General features: G+C 49.7%; 1 protein-coding gene across 1 annotated transcript; it reads right to left on the bottom strand.

Moving 5' to 3' along the window:
• Positions 1-390: 390 nt before the first annotated feature.
• On the bottom strand, positions 391-17,678 carry LOC119373734 (homeobox protein unc-42). The gene is made up of 3 exons (XM_037643799.2): positions 17,141-17,678; positions 3,129-3,379; positions 391-2,048 (listed from the first exon to the last, which is right to left on the bottom strand). The coding sequence occupies exons 1-3, from the start codon at positions 17,349-17,351 to the stop codon at positions 1,701-1,703; spliced, it is 810 nt and encodes a 269-aa protein (XP_037499727.1). The 5' UTR covers positions 17,352-17,678; the 3' UTR covers positions 391-1,700.
• Positions 17,679-18,909: the final 1,231 nt, after the last annotated feature.

The following is an 18,909-nucleotide window of genomic DNA, read 5'->3' as shown; positions in this document are numbered from 1 at the left end:
CGGCGGCGGCTTCGCGTTGTGACGAATTCTTGCGCGAAGTCCGCGATTTCGACAACTGAGATGACACAATCGTCACTTTCGCGTGAACTCATTGGACCCAAAAGTCAGGAGGTTCTTGCCACCTTTCGCGTGCAATACGTGCGCGCAATGCGCTTATAGGATACGTGGCTACTCAAAAGCGTTACAACGCTTAAGCGTAATGCGAGGTATTGGAGAATACGCAGGTGAGGAAATTGTAAGCCGTCAGGGGCCGAATTCACAAAACTTCTCTTTCGTAAGTGCGTCTTCCCACTAGTCAGCCGACTTTACTAACGATATGCCCCGCATCATGATTGCCAGAAATATTCTCTTACGAAAAAGTTTAGCGTAATACATTTTTTTCACACGGGCCCAGGAGAGGGCTTGCTCCTTCAGGCTAAATCGTTATACAGCGCAGAGTGTGTAAATATTTGCACTCCACGATTAATGTAGCGACATTCTAGGGCCGTTTCCGCGTGTCATAGAAACACCATCACGTAGGTCTTAGCGGCGGTGCTGAAGTCGCGTTCGGCCTTTATTATTTTTTTTGCCACTTATTCTAAGATGAAACCGTATTATCTACCCCCCCCCCCCTCCCATTTTGTCTGTGCCTTCTAAGTGTAACAAAATTGTTTCGTATTTGGCATCCGCGTTCGTGTCCCTGAGTTAATTAGCCCAGCCGTCCACTCCGAATCGCCGCAGGCTGCACGCGATGCGCGTATACGAGATGTGTGGCGGTTGGCGAGCGGTGACGGCAGCTGCAGGTGACCGGCAGGCGTGTTCATATTTTGGCGCAGCTCAGCGGCGGTGACGGCGGTGTATGTAATGTCGGACCGTGCATCGGGCGGTCGTGGTCTGCTCGGCGGTGCGGGCGTCGCCCGCATTGCGTCGTCCCCCGCGGAACGGTACGGGTGTGGCGCTCGTTGTTAACGTGTGCGTGACATTTTGTGACGTCGTCCACCAAAGAACGGCGGCGGCTCTGCGCTCGCGCTGCGACTCGGTGTGCCGGTCGCCACTGCTCGACCCAGGGCCGGCCCCGTTGAAGATATGCGTATCGCTGAAATGCAATTGCAAATGAGTTCTGCGGAATTCGGCAAGGCAGCGGATGGGTTGTAAAAGGCGTAATTGACAACCACCTGCTTGTAGACGAAGCCGCAAGGAAATGCACACCGATTTCTCACAAAGGAAAGCTTCTAGGTGAAGAAAAATTCGTCTTGGTCCGGGGATCGAACCCGGGACCAACGCCTTTCCGGGCCGGTCGCTCTACCAATTCAGCTAACCAGGAAGCTAGCAATTGGCAGCGCGAGGACGAATTAGCCAACTCGCAGCACATGGACTGAGAAGCACATGGAATGAGTCCATGTGCTTCGAAATATTGGCTAATTCGCCCTCGTGCTGCCAATTGCTAGCTTCCTGGTTAGCTGAATGGGTATAGTCCAACCGCTAAAGAATTGAAAACGAAACAAAAGAAATGCCCGATTTCACGCCAGCGAGAATCGCAGTTGTCAGAAAGCCAAGCACCGTGCAGCAGCAGCTCAGTGGTGAAATCGCCACCAATGTGGAAGCTATACACAAGACGCGACACGTGGGGTGTTCCCTGGGTCGAGAAGTCGGTGCGCGCGCGCCAGCGGCGACCGGCTCGCGTTCTGGGCAGCGCGAGCGCAGGGCAGCGCCGGCGGTGCCTAGCTGTGGTAGACCGGATGCTGGGACACGGAGGCGGGCGGCGCCCTGAGGGCCGAGAAGCCGCGCTGGTACCAGTCCTCCTCGGGCGACGTGGCCGCCGCCGCCGCCCCGGGCTGGTGTCCGAAGGGCTGTGACGTGGCGGCGCTGTACGCCGGGTACCGTGCCGCCGGGTGCGGGTGCGCTGCTGCGGCGGCGTAGGCCGCGTACGAGCTCGTGCGCGGAGGGCCGTACACGCCGCGCATCATGCCGTTGCAGGCCGCGGGCGGCAGCGCCGCCGGCGCGGCCAGGGCCTTCTGCAGCTGCTTCTCCTGCTTGCGGTACTTGGCGCGCCGGTTCTGGAACCACACCTGCGGCGAGAGGATTGAGGCATGCACGGTGTTCAGATATTACGCGGACACTGAACAGAATAGGCAGGGTTTTCCGTTAAAGGGATACTGACACCAATTTTCGAAGCTGAGTTTACTCTGCCATACGAATCTCCTGAATACAGAGACGGCTCGGAGCAAGTGTGAAGCTCAGTAAATGCTGATAAGATATTGTATTTTGATATGAAAGGCGATTTTCTCATGGCGCACCTATAATGATATCGACACTAATTTCAGGATTACTAGTTGTGATGACGTCAGATACCAAAATATTCAAGATGGCCGCTTATGTGTCACCAAAAAACTATGGTGCTTAGAGACTCCTCTAGTAACCATAAGAAAACATTCAAAATGGCCGCTTTCGTGCCACCAACGGAACCACAAAATGGAGCGGCCGTGGAAACGTCACGATAGCTTGCGCGAGCATGTGACGAGAAGCTCATACCGTGTCGTGACGACAGGGTACAGTAGGAAGAGAAACAAGCTTTTAACAACGCACTGTAATTAATTTTTCAGGGTGCGCTCACGCTTACCAGTACATTTTCTAGGCTCTTGAGGGACTGGCCATTCAATTCAAGCAGAGAAGCGACACCCTTTTGAGGGTGACGTTTCACCGCAGCCCTGCTATCGCAACTCAAAAGCTCTATTTTTCCCTCCCGCCTTCGCGCTTCCTTTTCTTGCCTCTCTCCTGGTCTAATATTTTTTTTGCAGACTCGGACTTCAGTTACCCTTCTATGCGCACCAGTTTATCCTCCTATTCCAAATATAAGTACTGCTGAGTAAAGCAGTTTATCTCCAGACCAAGACAGGCTTCACAGTCAAGACGTTGTTTCCAGCGGCATTTCGTGCTTGACAACCTCATCTCTATATGAGAATAACAAATTTGTTATACACGGCATGGACAGCGGGAAAGATCTAACATTTTTCTTTCCGCAACAGCGAAGATGTGACCAGAGTGAAAACCTCTCCTGTGGTGAACGTGAAACCTAGCTCCGGACGTCTTTTACGTTTGGTACGGTTTATTCCTCGGATGTGAAGATGGTGACGTTCAAGTGGATGTACCTGAATGCGCGCTTCGTTGAGCTTGGTGATGCGTGCCAGCTCCTCGCGGCAGTAGATGTCCGGGTAGTGGCTCTTGGCGAATGCCGCCTCGAGCTCCTGCAGCTGCTCCTGGGTGAAGGTGGTCCGGTGGCGCCGCCTCGCGGGCGTCGTGGGACTACACGTGGTGGACAGCACACCGCCGCCACACGACGACAGGCCCAGATCGGACACGCCGGGCTCCAGCTTGAGCTTCTTGAAGGCGCCGCCATCTCCTGCAAGCAGTACGTGGCCGATGATGCAGAATTAGACGACACCTTTTTAACGCACGTTGCTGTCGTTTCAGGGAGCATACAAACACAGAGACCTGCTTATGACGTCATGTTGTTCATGGCAAAAGCATACAACTACGCTGAGGAACAGGACACAGGAAAGAAATGGACGGGACGAGCGCAAACCAACGTTTTTAAAAACGTTGGCACAAACTAACAACTGATTTGTTGGAGCGTGTTAATGAAGTTATGAGTATGTTAGTGAGGCTTCTTTACACCTGTACAAGAAAGAAATTGACTTTCTTGGTTGTTAAATTGTTATTTGATGATGTACGGTTATGAGCGACCGTTGCGCATGCGCTTTGCGGTTGAGAAAAATAGGTGTCGCTCCAATAAATCAGTTGTTAACCTGCGCTCGTCCTGTCCATTTCTTTCCTGCGTCCTGTTCCTCGGCGTAGTTTTATGCTTTTTACCGTGTCCTACCAACTGCTCCCCCCCCCAACCTCCTCCCCCACCCCTTCGCACGCTCCTTGCGTTGTTTATGGCTGTACTCTGTGCTACCTGTTTAGCCATTCGGGACGTTAGTTAGCATTCAACCCGTCCGAAAGCAAAAGAATTAACAGGGTCCTTTATGTGTTCGTCCAAGACGACTCGACAGCGAAAGCAATTCGGTGTGGCTATTTTATCGTGCACATTATGTTACGTGAACGCCGCCTTTTTGTTTATTTTTAGTGACGCGAACGCCGTAAAGGCGAAGTGAGCGCGCAGTTCTCGCTTTCACGTAATATTTTTTGCTTCAGTTAGCCCGCACCTGCTTTTCGTTCGAGATCACGTTCGCGCTTGATTGACGCCCTCGCGTTAATGAACTCCCGCATATTATCCGATCCGCAAGAAAACGCAGGGCGCGCTCGAACGCGTACTGTGGCATGAGCATATTTCGAGATATTGGGCTTGTGAAGGATTGTAGTTCATCCTATGCTGCGCACTCCACTGCGCTGGTTTTTGTGTCTCCTTTGTTTTGTCGTCGTTTAGTGCGCGCATTCTGATCAAGACTGGATGGTAGAACCTATATCCAAATTCACAAAGGTATCCTTTCATAAGCGTGTACTTTGCATTTGTCGAATAGCTCGGTAATCACGTGTCGACAGTGACGATTGGTTGTATTTTCCTCCTCCGAATAATTCAAGTGTGAGGAGTTTTTTGTGAACGTCCGCTACTTCTGGATATGGCGGCAGTCCTCTATCACAAGGCGACGCTTCTATCTCATCCTATGTAGAGTCACTGTATATGCTACCTTTAGGTAGCAGAGTTGCGCATAAGTCTGGCTAGCAACCGCAGCTATGCGGCGAAGCTTCACATGCCTACCGTGTCGCCGACTGACATGCTTGGCATGTCGAAGACCGGTGATTAACTTGACTGTCGATGACAAGGGTCATTCCAGTTCACTGCGGCGGCGGCGTCAAAAAATGCAAAAATTGGTCCGAACGTCAGCTTCTCCGCAACGCATGGTTGCTCGCGGCGTTTGGAAGACAGATGCGCAACTCTGCTACCTAAAGGTAGTATATACAGCAACTCTAATCCTATGTTACTGTATGTAAAGTATGTCAGTGTGCCCAGCATAAGAAAAGCAACGTAGTCGATTGACTTCTTGCGGCCTCGCAGGGACCTTGCGTGTATTGGTTATCACATGTACGAAGCCTGTGTACAAAGCTGATGTAACAAAATAAAGCATGTCTGTGTATATATAAACGTGTTCTAAGCAAGGGTACGCAGTCGGTAAACACTCTACCATAACGACTCAGCGTGCGCTCGCAAGAGCGGTGAGCGGAACAGGACAAACAGCGATCCGATTGATACGATCATTTCGGCGTGTGTATGCACACCATTCAGAACCACTCAGATTGAGCGGCAGTCACTTATAGGGCCCCCGCATAGGCACGCGTCGCCTTGGAAAAGGCACACCACATTACACGTGCCTCTCGTCGACGTACAAAAAAGGAGCCACGGGGCCAAATAAGAGATAAGACCGCCGCTTACATATGCGGCCACCAAAAAAAGGTGGCGACGCTGTGTCAACACGTCGTCGCCCCGCGAGAAGGCCATAGAAGTACGAGCAGGGACGCCCGCGACACCTACTCGACACGTGGCGCGCCACGCGCGCCAAAATAGCTTCGTCGCGGCGTCTACGGCCGGCATCGGGTGACGCGAGGACTTTCAGCGCTGACTGACAGCAGCAATCGGCTATTCTATAGAGACTCCCCGGAGGGGCTGGAACAACGAACGTAGGGTGAGACATCATCGTCGGTGTACTAGCCCACCTACCCGTTCAAGCTCGCACCCTCCGCGGGGTGGCGCTTCTGTCGATCTGTCGCGCGCGCTCTTCTCACCAGGGGGCGCGCGGGGCGAAAGCGACGGGGAGCCGCATCAGCCCTCTAGGGAAGGGTCCGAACCCCGCATCATTCTCGCGACCGTCGTTTCCCTAATAGAGACACGCGCTGCAAACCCGTGTCTGACACCCCCTCCTTCCCCATCGGCTCGTCGCTCCACTCTAACCAAACCGGCCTCATATAGTGCCCGCCCACTCATCGTGTTTCACCAGTCGTCGGTGCAAATGTGTGGCGTCGCGAAGGCCTGGCACGACGGAGAACAATAAAAGCAGTGCAATGAGTTCGAAGGCGTCATGTGGCGACGTACAGAGTGTGCGTACCAAAAGCGCGCGTCACGCATTTTGTTGGTTTTTGTTTCGAAGCGATGCCCAGGATCGCTGCGGGAGCAGCAGGCGCTCTGCAGAAAGGCATGGAACAGATGCACCTTGCATTTTCGGGCCGCCTTTCGTGAATCTGGAATGACGTGAAAGGTGCGTATGGTTCTCTCTCTCTCCCTCTATTTTTTCTTCTTTTTGACATTTCAGCTTTCGCTTTGAACCTCCCGGCTAGACTGAAAACCTGCCGCTTTATTCGAGATAATGTGTAGTCTTCGGCACCTACAACGTAGCTAGCGCTAACATATATATACGGTATCTGTCGAGTAAAAAGTTGGCGAAGCTTGCACTAAGCCGCGCAAGGCTTGAAACAGCGAAACTGGACGATTCTGAAGACTAATCTGGTTGTTCCTAGGCCTTAGCTGAGTGATGCAGGTTGTTTCTAGGTTGCTTCTAGGTCGTTGCTAGGCGTTAGCTTGGTGATGCCAGGTTGTTTCTACGTTGATTCTCAGCGCAGAGAGGTGTTAGTTAAACCACAGACGGTCACGGACACGACACGGATGTCGAAGCTCCAGAGACAGAACCTCGCGCTGAAACCAAGCGTTCGCACCTCTCTTAGATCTACGGGCACGTCGTCGTTGGCGTAGACCTTCCATCGCTTCGGCGCCGCAGTCGCTTCGCAGCCATTTGTTGGGCTAACTGTTGCCTTCTTCATTTTTAGTGGACCAGTGGTGAGTAGTGGGATTTACCCAATTTCTGTGGCACATATCCTTTATGATGATTATAGGTTTTAGGTTCGCCGGACAAGGAACGATTTACTAAACAGTTTCGCTGTTAAGAGAGCTCTTTTGAATGAAGCGGCATCTACCAAGTTCCACATCCACCCTGAGATATACAGATAGCCCGCTTGAACTGAAGCTGTACGGCTGAAGGGCCAATAAAACTGTAGAAACTAGATTGTTAACCTCGGCTCTTGATCCCTCTGTACAACATGGAAAAACTATACGACACCTGAGCAATTTTCTAGTCACGTATGTTTTAGCCGAAGGAGCCGAAACGAATGTGCGCAAATGACCGCTAGTGACACTTGTACACACTGGCGTCCTGACTGTTTCACCACACTGCTTTAAAACCTTGAGGAGAAACACTCTCTTTGACATATTCCCACTTGAAATTAGTAGCTGACATTAGTGCGACACGATACGCTCCCTTTATCGATGAGAGATGATGAGTTAAAGTTAATGACGTGGCTTCTTTCTTCCTGGTTCATGATATCTGACACATTGTCCTTTAACACCATCGTTCTATCGCATCTTTTCATGGTTTCAGTTTCACCAGAGCAGCCTGCCAAACTGTCTTGATACATAAATATTGCCACGCGCGTTCAGTTCTTTGTTTTGACGTGATAAGATTTCACCCACAAAAAAAAAAACTGTTACCATAGCCGGGCGGCGCAATGCTTGGGAAACTTGTCGACTGTTTTAGGCTATTCTGATAAATTGCGCGCACGACACTAGTAGTCGAGTTTATTTTGAAGCTAACGCGAAGCCCCAGCGATAACGCTGGAATTTTCGATCGTTGATGAATAAAAGACTGTTCCGCCGACGATCAGATTACCGTCAGCCGACGACTGTGATCGCCGCTACCAGTGTACAGCGTGCATTGCTTGTACTTCGAGTTTCCAATTCCGAGGCACAAGTTTGCCTAATAAAGAGTTCCGTATTTATCGGTCTTACTGCAGCCTTCTTCACCGTCACCACATCCGTGACAATATATAGGTCTTACAAATATTTACGAAGGTCTTACAAAGGCTCCTGGCGCAAGAAGTTCTTGTAACCACGAATTCAGGAGTCGAATTCCCAAAATTTGTTGTTCCGTAGAAGCTCTTTTAACAGCGGAGTTGTTTACGCTCGGCTTACTCCCGTATAGCGTTCGCGGAAGCTATCATCATCATGCAGCGGCGCACGCTCTCTTCGTGCTCTTTTTCATCTTCTCCTTCGCTCCCCGAACACGTGCGCCCTGCGCGCGCTCTCCCTCTGCGCCGATTCGTCCGGCGTGGGATGCAATAACTCGGATGGGCAATAGAACGAGTACACAGAGAGAGAACGAGATAGAAAGAAAGGGGAAGCGAGAAATAGAGAAAGAGAGAGAGAAAGAAATAAATAGAAAGAAACAGAGACAAGAAATGATATAAAAAAAAACAGAGAGAAAGAGAAATATAAAGAGAAACAAGGAAGGCGGCTCCGCTGTACCTTCAGGCTTGGCACCACTAGAGCGAAGATGCCCTAATTTTTCGACCGGATTTGATAATGATGTTCCAAGCGCTACGACTTACTGGAACTTGCTCTTAGGAACAATTCTACCGTAAGAGGTTCTTGCGAGCGCAGGTCCACAAGTGCGCTTCCGCGTCGCTCTCTCGATCTGTACGCGCCGACAGCGACAGCAGCGCCGTCGCTTCGCATCTTCGTGACGTCACCTTCTGCGGTTCGTCCGCACCGTGTCCTCTATATAGCAGCACGGTGCTCGGACCCGCCTCGACAGAAGGTGCTCCCCGGTTTCGTCTCAGCGGGAACACCGGACGTCCCGCTGCGCCTTGTAGGTCGCGTTTCTACGTGCAAGTGCAGAGGGAGCTAGAGGGACTCGAAAAGAAGCACGAGGGGGGGGGGGGGGCGAGGAGACTCACATGAGGGACTTGAGTAGCGCGTTACCGTGCTAAAGCGGGCTCGCTTTACGGAGCGGTGAACTTGCATACGCTGCTCCATGGGCCATGCTTAATCGCTCCCCCTCCCACTCCCTCGTAATTCCTGTCGACTGGAAACAAGTTCGCGCATGCTCGCTGGTCTATAATGTGATAAATGCACGCCGCGATAGCGTTAGAGGGAAGAGTACGGACTCCGCGTGGCGCCACCTGCTGGCTGGAATAACGCGCCACTCGAAGCGTGAGCGATGGGCCTTTGATTAGGCGGCGCCGGTGCGGTGAAGAGAGTCAGCGGAAGAAGCGAACAGGCAGGGGTGGTTGAGTTCAAACTCGCGTACGCGCGTTTTGTTTGTTTGTTTGTCAGGATGTACGAAAAGAAATACTTGGTACACGACTCAATCGTTTGACTGACGAAAATGTTGCTGTTCTTAGAGCAGATAAGCCAAATTGACAGGTATTACGTAACGTTAGCCACCATAACACAGACACTACCTGAACGCAGTTAGGTGCGGTGCTAGTAGAGTGCGACTAAATGTGGCGGTTGATATCCTCATAGGACATTGGGATGCCCCGTTGAGGAATTGGGTAGAAAAAGCCTGCGAAGAAATTTCCTTCAATTCAAGAAAAGTGAAGATAAAGAAAAAGTTTTCGTCACTATCGGTGGTACGGACAACGGCAGTAGTGGCGATTCTGATGTGATATTAATGAAGCGGCCCACTTTAAACAAAAGACACGTTCATGCACATATGGGGGAAGGCACGCGAGCGCTTGGGCGTGCGGCCCGCTAGCTGAGCTGAGCGAGACCCTTGCTCAAATGTTTAGCGCTGTGTCCTGCGTGTTTCTGGGTGTGAATCATCAATTTCAATTTTATTTCCCAGTATGTACGTGCTGGATGGTTGCGTTGGGTCAAAAGCTACGTAAGTAGCTTGACGGCACTCAACGACCAGACAAATACGTTCGACGTATTTTTTTCTTCTCGCTGATCAGATACGTCTGAAGTCTGTAACTGAGTACAGCTGCGAAGAAAATACGATGTTGCAGTTAGGATGCTTGCGAGGACGCGTAAACGATCGTTTAGAGGTCCTCTGAAGCCATGAAGTTCGCCTGTAAAGAGTGCTTCGCCTTTAGTTTACCCGTTATGTGGCGAAGCCAGAGTTTCAGTTGGCCCTATTCAAGTTTTGTACTCGCACACACACACATGCACGCACACAGACACGCGCGCGCACACACACACACAAGGGCCTACGCTAAAATTGCCCGTAAAAGAAAATTCACGCCATTTCTGATGTAGAACGTATCGTTGGCGAAGGTGACAAGACTATGGCAAAAAGCGCTTACGAAAGAAAAACTTTGTGAACTAGTCCTCAGGTTGTTTTTTTCTTGTTTATTGGAAGGAGGGGGGGGTGCATGTCTAAGAACTTTGTTTTCCACCCTTGATTCATACCATATTTTTCAGACTTCAGTCGCATTAATAGCCACATGGTTGCAACAAAACAGTCTGATAATTTATAATTACGTGGGACGGATACCACCATGAATCAGGCAAGAGCGCCCCAACACGTGATCGGTGACAGAAAATAACAAAAAAAATTTTGCAAGGGCAGCTGCTGTACAATGCGAAGCGTTTGATCAAGTGAAGAATAGTAATAGTAGTAGACATGTGCTATTTGATTACATCGTTATCAGATGAAATGGCCAATATTTGTCAACTTTAGCCAATAGTGGGAAAAATTAAGCAATGCTCGTACTATGCGGACAGCTACGGTAGTCTTCGCACGAACTATTCACCTTGTTGAAAATTAATGATGTTTTGGATATGTTTTATTGATTTTTGTTTTACTGGATAATTTAACTGTTTGTCTTAGTTTGCACAGTTAGAGATTTTTGTCCTGAGAGATCTCGTGGAAAAAAATTGGCCGCGTATCTGCGTGCTTCGCTGCAAATGTCGTCTAAAGACGATAGAAGAGGCGCTGCGTGAGATATGGACGCCATCTGGCAATACGTCGGGAAACATGAGTGCTGTGTTGCGGGCTGGTAGTCCCGGCGCAGCGGCAGGCGAAGACCGGCGGTGACCAACGCGACCGATGGGGACGCCGGCCAGCCCGAACACGCTGTCTGGCGCGATGCGCCGAAGGAGAAGAAACGTCCGCACTCAACGAGTACTCTCCACAAACTCTCTTATTTACACGTCGCCTGGGTAAAACCAAGGAGGTTAAAAAACCTCCTTGGGTAAAACAGGAATGCCAGAGCGGCGCCCCCTGTCATTCGTACAATGCAATACTGAACCGAAACCGAAACACAACATGAGCTTTTGCAGAGGGCACGGAGGAAGACAAGTTTCAGCGCAGTCGCATTTTCAGCGCAGCTGAAGAAACTAGGGTCTTTAAAATTGCGTATATATGTATTTTCTATTAAAGGAACATACCACCTAATACTTACCTAATGATGTTGCGCCTCAGATATGCGTAATATTTACTTTTTGATCGACAACGTTCGCAAGTATGAACAGCCGTACCAGTTCAAGATGGGTGGGCGGTAAGCAAGTGGTTCAACTTTGGCCGCGTGGCTGAATCGGGTGACGTGCCGACAAACAGAAAGACAGACAAAAATTTCTGCGTTTAAGTTCCCCAAGAAAGACTATCGTCTTTAAAAGCTTTATGCCGACCTTGCTTATGAGATCCTGATTTAACTCGCGATAATCGTCCTGGAATTGAGTGTGCAGATACTACACTGAATAAGCAATGCTAGCATACGCTACCTCGAAGGGTCTCCGTGCATGCGCTAGTTTCTCTTCAGGTTTTGTCAGCATAGTTAGCTAGGGATGGCACCCGCCACAGCATGAATCGCTAGCCATAAAATCCTTTAGGTGTTCTTAACATCCTTTATGATAATGTCACCAAACGCAAAGTTTGAAGGCATGCATCTCTTAAACGTGGTGATTGAGAAGTGAAAACGTAAAACAGAAGACACTCCGATTGACCCCAGCCCGCGATAAACACCGGGTACACACGTTTCAGATTCGCTGGTTGTCATCTGCTCGGAATGCTTGGGTGGTGTTTTAAGGGCGAAGCACCTTAGGGTCTCGGCTTGTCGGCGGTGCATCGTCGTCTGCTGTCGCCGCGTGCATCGTCGTGACCCATTTGCTTGCTTGCATCGTCGTGCCCTGTCCATTTACTTGAGCACAAGAAGGAGTGCCACCGCCGCAGTTCGCTCTTTCTCTCGCCGTGTGGCGAGAGAAAGAGCGAACAGCGCGTTAAAGGGGTCATGAACAACTTTTCCAAGTAATGATCTAATGGCCTTAGTATCGGAGTTTACTGCCTCCCGAGTCGATTGCCGCAAACATTTCTCGAATCCGTCAAGAATCAGCGGAGTTACGGGGGTTTGGCGCACGCTCTCATCGCTTTCTCTCTTTTCTCGTGTCGACGAGCGCACTGGAAACTAGACAGGGAGGGATGGAACGGGGGTAAGAAGTTACGTCAGGGCGCGTCATGAAACGCGATCGCTCTCCCGCTGTGATTCGCACGCGCGAGTGCGTCAACCGTGTAAAGTTAGCAGACTGAGGAGTGCGGCGCGGGCAAGTGGCAGCACCCCGTGGCAAGAAGCGCATCTCATCCGGCTATCGGCCAATAAGCATGCTATGTCTCCGCGACGTCAACGTGCAGACGCCCCGCCCACCGACGAGAGTGAGAACCGGCCACTGTTTGAAAAGAGGGCGCCTGAGGAAACGGCAACTTCGCGCTGCGCTTGTGGCCTTTACGCGGCGCGCACGACTATAATATTTTGCAGAGCAGTTCATAGCCGTGTCAGCTTTCCGCAGGTTGTATCTTTTCAACAAGCCCAAGGGGTGCTTCATGACCCCTTTAACTATGGAAACGCTCTTTCTGCGATGAATGCTGAACTACGGCTCGCAAGGAATGAGAACGCGCCCTCGCCCGCGAGAGACAACGCCGACGCAAGCAGTGTCTGCTAGCGAGTTTCTTGATTGAAAAAACCGACTGCTCGCGCTGCACAACCGTTCACCCGCCACCCCGTACATATAAGCTCTGGATCTTGACCTGCAATGTAGTGCCGGTGGGAGATTTCTCTTCTGCGTTGTTGAACAATAAAGATTCACAGCATGCACGTTAACTAAAAGCGGACTGCGGTTCTCAGTGTCTAATCTTTCTTCTGTCTCTCATTGCCCATTAGAAGTGATTTTGCTGTAAGAAACACCGGCGCACACCGCATGCTCGCCCCTCCACAAGTTTCACGTTAGTGGAGCTGAAACACCCTTCCCTGCCTGCTTCGCCCCTCCCCAATTTTTATTATAAGTAAGTTATCACGCACTCAGAAGTATTAGGGGCCTAGGCGTCAGCTGGCTAATCCATCTCATTCGAATAGCAACAACAGCTACGCCGTTCGAGAGTATTCGCAGCTAGCTGGGACGGTTTGTATCAAGGTGGCGTTAAAGCAACACAGCGTCATGTTTCATAGCGGTAGCTGTACGAAAATTTAGACCGAGGTTGAACGTGGAGCGGGTATAGCACAACGTGGAAAGAAAAGAAAATTCTGGATTATGACTTAAAGAAGAGATGAAAACGCGCGTATAAGTTATTGCCTGTCCTAATGAGGTATACGCAACTAACATATAATTTAGAATGAATGATGATTACGTTTCAGCGCGAATTCTGGGCTCCCACACTCGATGTCTTGTAGTTACGTAAGCTAAGCTAAATTTTAACTGTAGTTACGCGGCTTCACGTGCAAAAGAAAAATAAATAAAATTCTGGCACTTTCACCACTGTGAAGGTGAAAGACGGCGAAGTCAGCGGTAGCGGTTTCACGTCGTTTTCGCGCCCATTCACGCTCCTTCAATTGCCGCTCTTCGTCCTCCGAGCGAACGACACGCGTCCGTCCCATTGCGAGTCCAAAGGGCAACCAGCCAATAACAGCGCTAGCGCGATCTGTACGTCGCGAGTCAAAGTGGCGCAACGACTGGTGGTAAGTGCCGCCGCCGAGTATCGCGACAATTGTGATAGAGGCATCGGCGGTGGCGAAGGGGGCGCCGAAAATTGTTGTGTGCACGCGTCATTTTATCCGCGGACGCGATCCCTCAGAACGTAAAAACACGATTTGAATATGAAGCTCGCCGTGGTGGAGTACTCAGGATTATAACCCCTGGTTTTTTTCTTTCTATGGCGTACATCTAAAGCTATAGTACGCGAGTATTTTTTGCATTTCGCCGCCCATAGCAATGCGGCCACTGTGACTGGGAATCGAACCCGCGTTTTCGATCTTAGCAGCGCGACATAGATTTAAACTCGCAGCCGAGCACGAAGTCACAAAGGTCATTGCAGCACTCCACTTGAAAGCTTCGATTCAAAAGTGTATGTCACTCGTTTTGAACGCAATGTCCTTGTGGACCTCTTCCATCCAAATTCTGTAAAGGTGTAAGAATTCGAACTATCGACGAAAAATTTCAATCGATCCGGAATGCAGTGCCGTCTAACAAAGCGCCTCACTATGTCGCCTGATTTCAACTACCGTGTTTATTTTCATAGTACGAGCTCTCGTTAGCATTGGGTGGTGTTGGCTTAATTATCACTAATGTCGGCTAAAGATGGCTAAACGCAGCGGTCGCATTTCAATGGATGCGAAATGCTAGAGACCTAGTGTGATGTGCGATGTCAGTTGCATGTTAAAGAACATCAGGTGGTAGAAATTACACGGAGCCTTCCACTACGTTGTCTCTCATAACTTGAGTCACCTTGGGATGTTAAACCTTATGAACCAAACTAACCGACTGGACCGAGGGCTTGACGCCAAGTCTCCACCGTTTTTCACTCCCATTCGCTATCGCTGTATTAATGTAATTATATCGATTTTTTTTTTCGCGGTGTGTCCGCTAATGCTCTGACGTAGATCGAATTGGGTCACGTAAAGAGGTACACTGTTAGGTATCGTTGCAGGAGGCGACTGGCTCGTGATCATGAGTTTTACGTTAACATTCTTCTAAAGGTCTAAAAGAAGCTTAGAACAAGTTGAGTTACATATTTATGCCGTTATAGAGAACTTGTACTTCCATTGCTTGCTAGGTATTACGGAGCAACACCACTAAATTGCTGGATCACTAGATTGCCTGGGATTATGGAGCAAGCTGGCCAAGAAAAACCAGCTTTCACACAGTGCTCTGACGACTATGATATTTCGACGGCCTTTTACCAGCGGTGTTACGCTAACTTCATACTGCTGTCCGAGCAGTTTCAGCAATTGACGTTGACGTGAGCGTTGTCAAATGGAAACTCGTGGATAGGCGTTAATTGCCATAGCTGAACACATAGCAACCGTAAAGAACAAAATACACACGCGTTTCCCTTAACAGACATGATAAACAGACATTATACATCTATATACGTCCGTGCCGCAGCTTCAATCTGTGATGCAAGTCTATGTTTTTGCACAAACCGCTCAGCTTGTTCACTTGGGCCAGCTTGTACTCTCTTTGGGTATTCGAATTTGTACTCAAACGTATAATGTCTGATCCTTTCTTAGGTAAATTACATTCAGAACGTTTATAATACGTGAATAAAATATAAGCTAGGCTTTACGTTTACACGTTTCGTGGCGCATCGGTGAGGTATTACAATATTAGGCACAACCGTTGAAGGAGAAAGGCTACGATGGCAACCTGGAGCAACAGCAAGTGACGATCTCTCTGTACAATTCAAGCTGGTCAACTCGGTCTTTTTTTCCTAAAGGTCAGTATCAGGAAGATCCTTACCCAAATGCTTAACTTTCTCACTGCCAGCTTGGCGGCTTTCTGTCGTTGCCTAAGACGTTGTCGGTGATGCGGGACAAAAGCATATCGACTGTCGTCACTGACACGTCGAAAGCTGTCCATACTGAGAGTCAAGTTGTATTAAGTCAAAGTCAAAGTTTATTTTCCATTCTGTCGTACAGAAAGAAAGGACTGTGAAAAAAAGCTGTGTTAAACAGCTTGACTAGTTCACAGCCCCATACAAAAAGAAAGCAGAAAATAAATATAAAGTAAAAAGTCGGAGCGGTAGCAGCACCGTGGTAAACATGGCGATATGGCACCTCACGGGCAGTGCCCCACAACAGGGCGTACACATTGCAGTTGTGATTTTAATACATATACGAACCACAGATTGAAAAACGAAATTATTACACTGTGTAGAAAAGATAAACATGATAATGCGATTGTTATCCAGAAACAAAAATATAAGACATATACACTGCATAAAAAGACATTATATAGAATACAACATTATACATTATATAGATTACAACCCTAGAAGTATCTACATGCAAGTGAAAAAAGCAAATATATATCTAAGACTTTTGATTTGGGACTGAGAGAAAAAATATGTAACTGAATGTACTATTGATTTAAAGATCAAGTATTATATTGCAAATAATTCATGGATGTCGTGGTATGAGCAGTTGAATAAGTCAAAACCTTTTAGATCACAATAATTCAGAAGAGCTGTAAGAGTGTAAGATAAACGCTGTTTGCCGGAGTTTAACCGTGTTTTATCAACCTCCCACTTCTCTCCATGACGGGTGGGGTAGTTTAGATTCCTTGCACGCAGGTTGGCTAGACTGCGTAGATTTTTTGTGTGCCTAATAGTTTCTGATCTGAATTTTCGGCTTAATGCATAATTATATATACCGAAGGCTACTCGGTATACACTTTTATAGGCTAACTTCTGTTGATTTCGAATCATGGGGACGGTTTGTTCCGTATATTCAATCATATAGGTCACGCGTTTCTGTAAATAGACTAGAAAAGCTGAAGATTACAAGACTTTCGATTACTCCATTGGCCCCGTGCCTTTTGGCAGCCGTGAAGAGACCTTAAGTCAAGTGTACCTCTCTAGCTCTCTCGTTCGTTCGTTGAAGGGCTCTCTACGCTCATTGTGCGAAAATAAAGATTGAAGGAGTGGAATGCACCGCTCGCTCCTCGGATCAGAGACCTCGGATGAACCTTCTTCGATACAACTCCGAATCTTTCGTTGGGGACTCGTGTACGGCGATTCCGATGAGCGGCGACGGCGATGGCGGTGATTGCATATATCGAACGTTGGTCCTTCTTCCGTAGAAGCCCCGCACTCTCTCTTTACCGTCACTTTTTTTATCGTTTTTTTTTTGACACCCACAAAAATAATTTCTCTTTTCATCGGTTTCTCGTCGTCTCCGCTACTATTCAGTGTCCGAGAAGGCGGCGCGCGCTGGAGTAACCCCGCCTCCGCGGGGCCGAGCTCGTTAAGGCATTGATGGGGGGTCCCTAATGACATTAGGCCTCTACGGCCATCGATCGCCACGGCGCGCGCGCGCGCCCGCGCGTAGCAGCAGCAACACTCACCCTGTCCTTGGAGCTGTCCGTCTCGGTGCCTGGGCTCCTGCAGCGCGTACAGCGGCGACGCCAGCTCGACCTTTCGCTTGTCGCCGCCGCAGTCCTGCTGGCCGCCGGCGTGCGAGACGACTCCGCCGCCGCCGCCGAGGCGTTCATCGCCGACCGCCGGCGCCTGGAGCCGCGGATCCTCGGCGGCCACGGCGGCGGCAGCCGCCGCCATGGCGCTGCTCCACAGCTGGAACCGACCGTCCAGCGCTGCGGCCAGCCTTGGGGCCCTGACTAACGAGCAATGACTAACGAAGTTATCGCGCCCAATGCGCCCGCGCGAGTCTTATAAAAGCGCGCCCCACAGCCGACGGCGGCTGACGACAGCCGGACACGCCCACGGAGCCGCGGAGCGCTGCCATTGGTCGTCGTCATGGAGACCGCATCCGCAGAGCCGGGAGGAGTGATGCCCCCTCCGTACGGACGGCGATCGACCGCGGTCGAGGGGTGGAGCTCCGCGATACGGCGCAGCGCGGAGGATGGTGATGATGCCCGGGACGATGCTGCGGGGTGCCGGATACGGAGGCCCATACACTGCGAGGTAAAAGGAATGCGTCGTGGATTTGGAGCAAGACCTTTCTGTCGAAGGATACCATGAAGATACATCACGATTTCACACTTAACGAAATCGACCGAATTATTTACGGAGCACGGGCGTCGGAATGAAGACCCTCACATTAATTTATTCATCGTGTCTTACGCGCCAGAAACACCGTATGATTATGAGGCGCTCCGCATTGAAGCGCATTAGATTAATTTTGACCACCTTGGGTTCTTCGTAAAGTGACCTAAATCTACGTACACTGGCGGCTTCGCACTGCGTTCCTGTTAAAATTCGGCCACTGTGGCCTGGAATCGAACACCGTGCCCTCGAGATTTGCAGCGCGACGACTTAGTAGATATGCTAAGCTGAGCTAGTTGGTTGGGATTCATTGCAGAAGAAAGTAAGGTACGCGCACGCGGACAAGAGAAGGTAAACAAGACAAACAAACGTCACGTTGACTGTTGGAGAATCTGTCTGTTTCGCGTGTGCCCGTGACTACGAGCCATTATCTTCGTTTCCAATGAATATTTCCATCGTCTCAGAGTGCTACGTAAACGTGACTACCTTTTTAGTGTCATGACATCAAACAATACATTCTTAGTGTTTTGGCAGTGTGATCAGCTCGCGAATAAGTTCACAAGCTTTTGTGTTATTGCCCGTGCCAAGCTTTGGCAAATGTTGTGGCTACTCAACGCAGGAACGGGCGTTCGTGTTATTAATTATTTATTATCCTTCGTTACGTTAAGACACGACCCGCGAGAGGAACTCACGTCGTGACGATAGAAATCCGTGGCACGAAGACTACGACGCTCTATCAGGCGACGCCATGCAGACGACCACAAAACAACAAGGGGCGTGATGACGGGATGAAGATGTCAAACTAGCAACTACGGCTGCCCGGCGTTGTCATGGCGATGACGGTTAGTTGATTGACATTTATATGCAGAGGTCACGCATGAATCGCTAGGCGTATCGAATTAGAGGGGCGGTCATAATTGGTGCTCGCGGTCATTGAGTTAAGGGAATTAGTGATTCACTCAATATTACTACACACGAGGATGAGAAACGATATCTCGTGACGGAGTCACGGCCATTGACTTGCATTTCTTACGAATAAAAAGCGTCGTGAAGCATTCGCAGGCAGTGGCGTGGGACCTCCTGCGAATAAGTTTGTGCCAGCGACATACCC

This window comes from Rhipicephalus sanguineus, chromosome 11 (assembly GCF_013339695.2).
Source record: "Rhipicephalus sanguineus isolate Rsan-2018 chromosome 11, BIME_Rsan_1.4, whole genome shotgun sequence".
NCBI lineage: Eukaryota > Metazoa > Arthropoda > Arachnida > Ixodida > Ixodidae > Rhipicephalus > Rhipicephalus sanguineus.
Note: the sequence above shows the minus strand (reverse complement) of the source record. Positions and strands in the feature narration are given on the sequence as shown.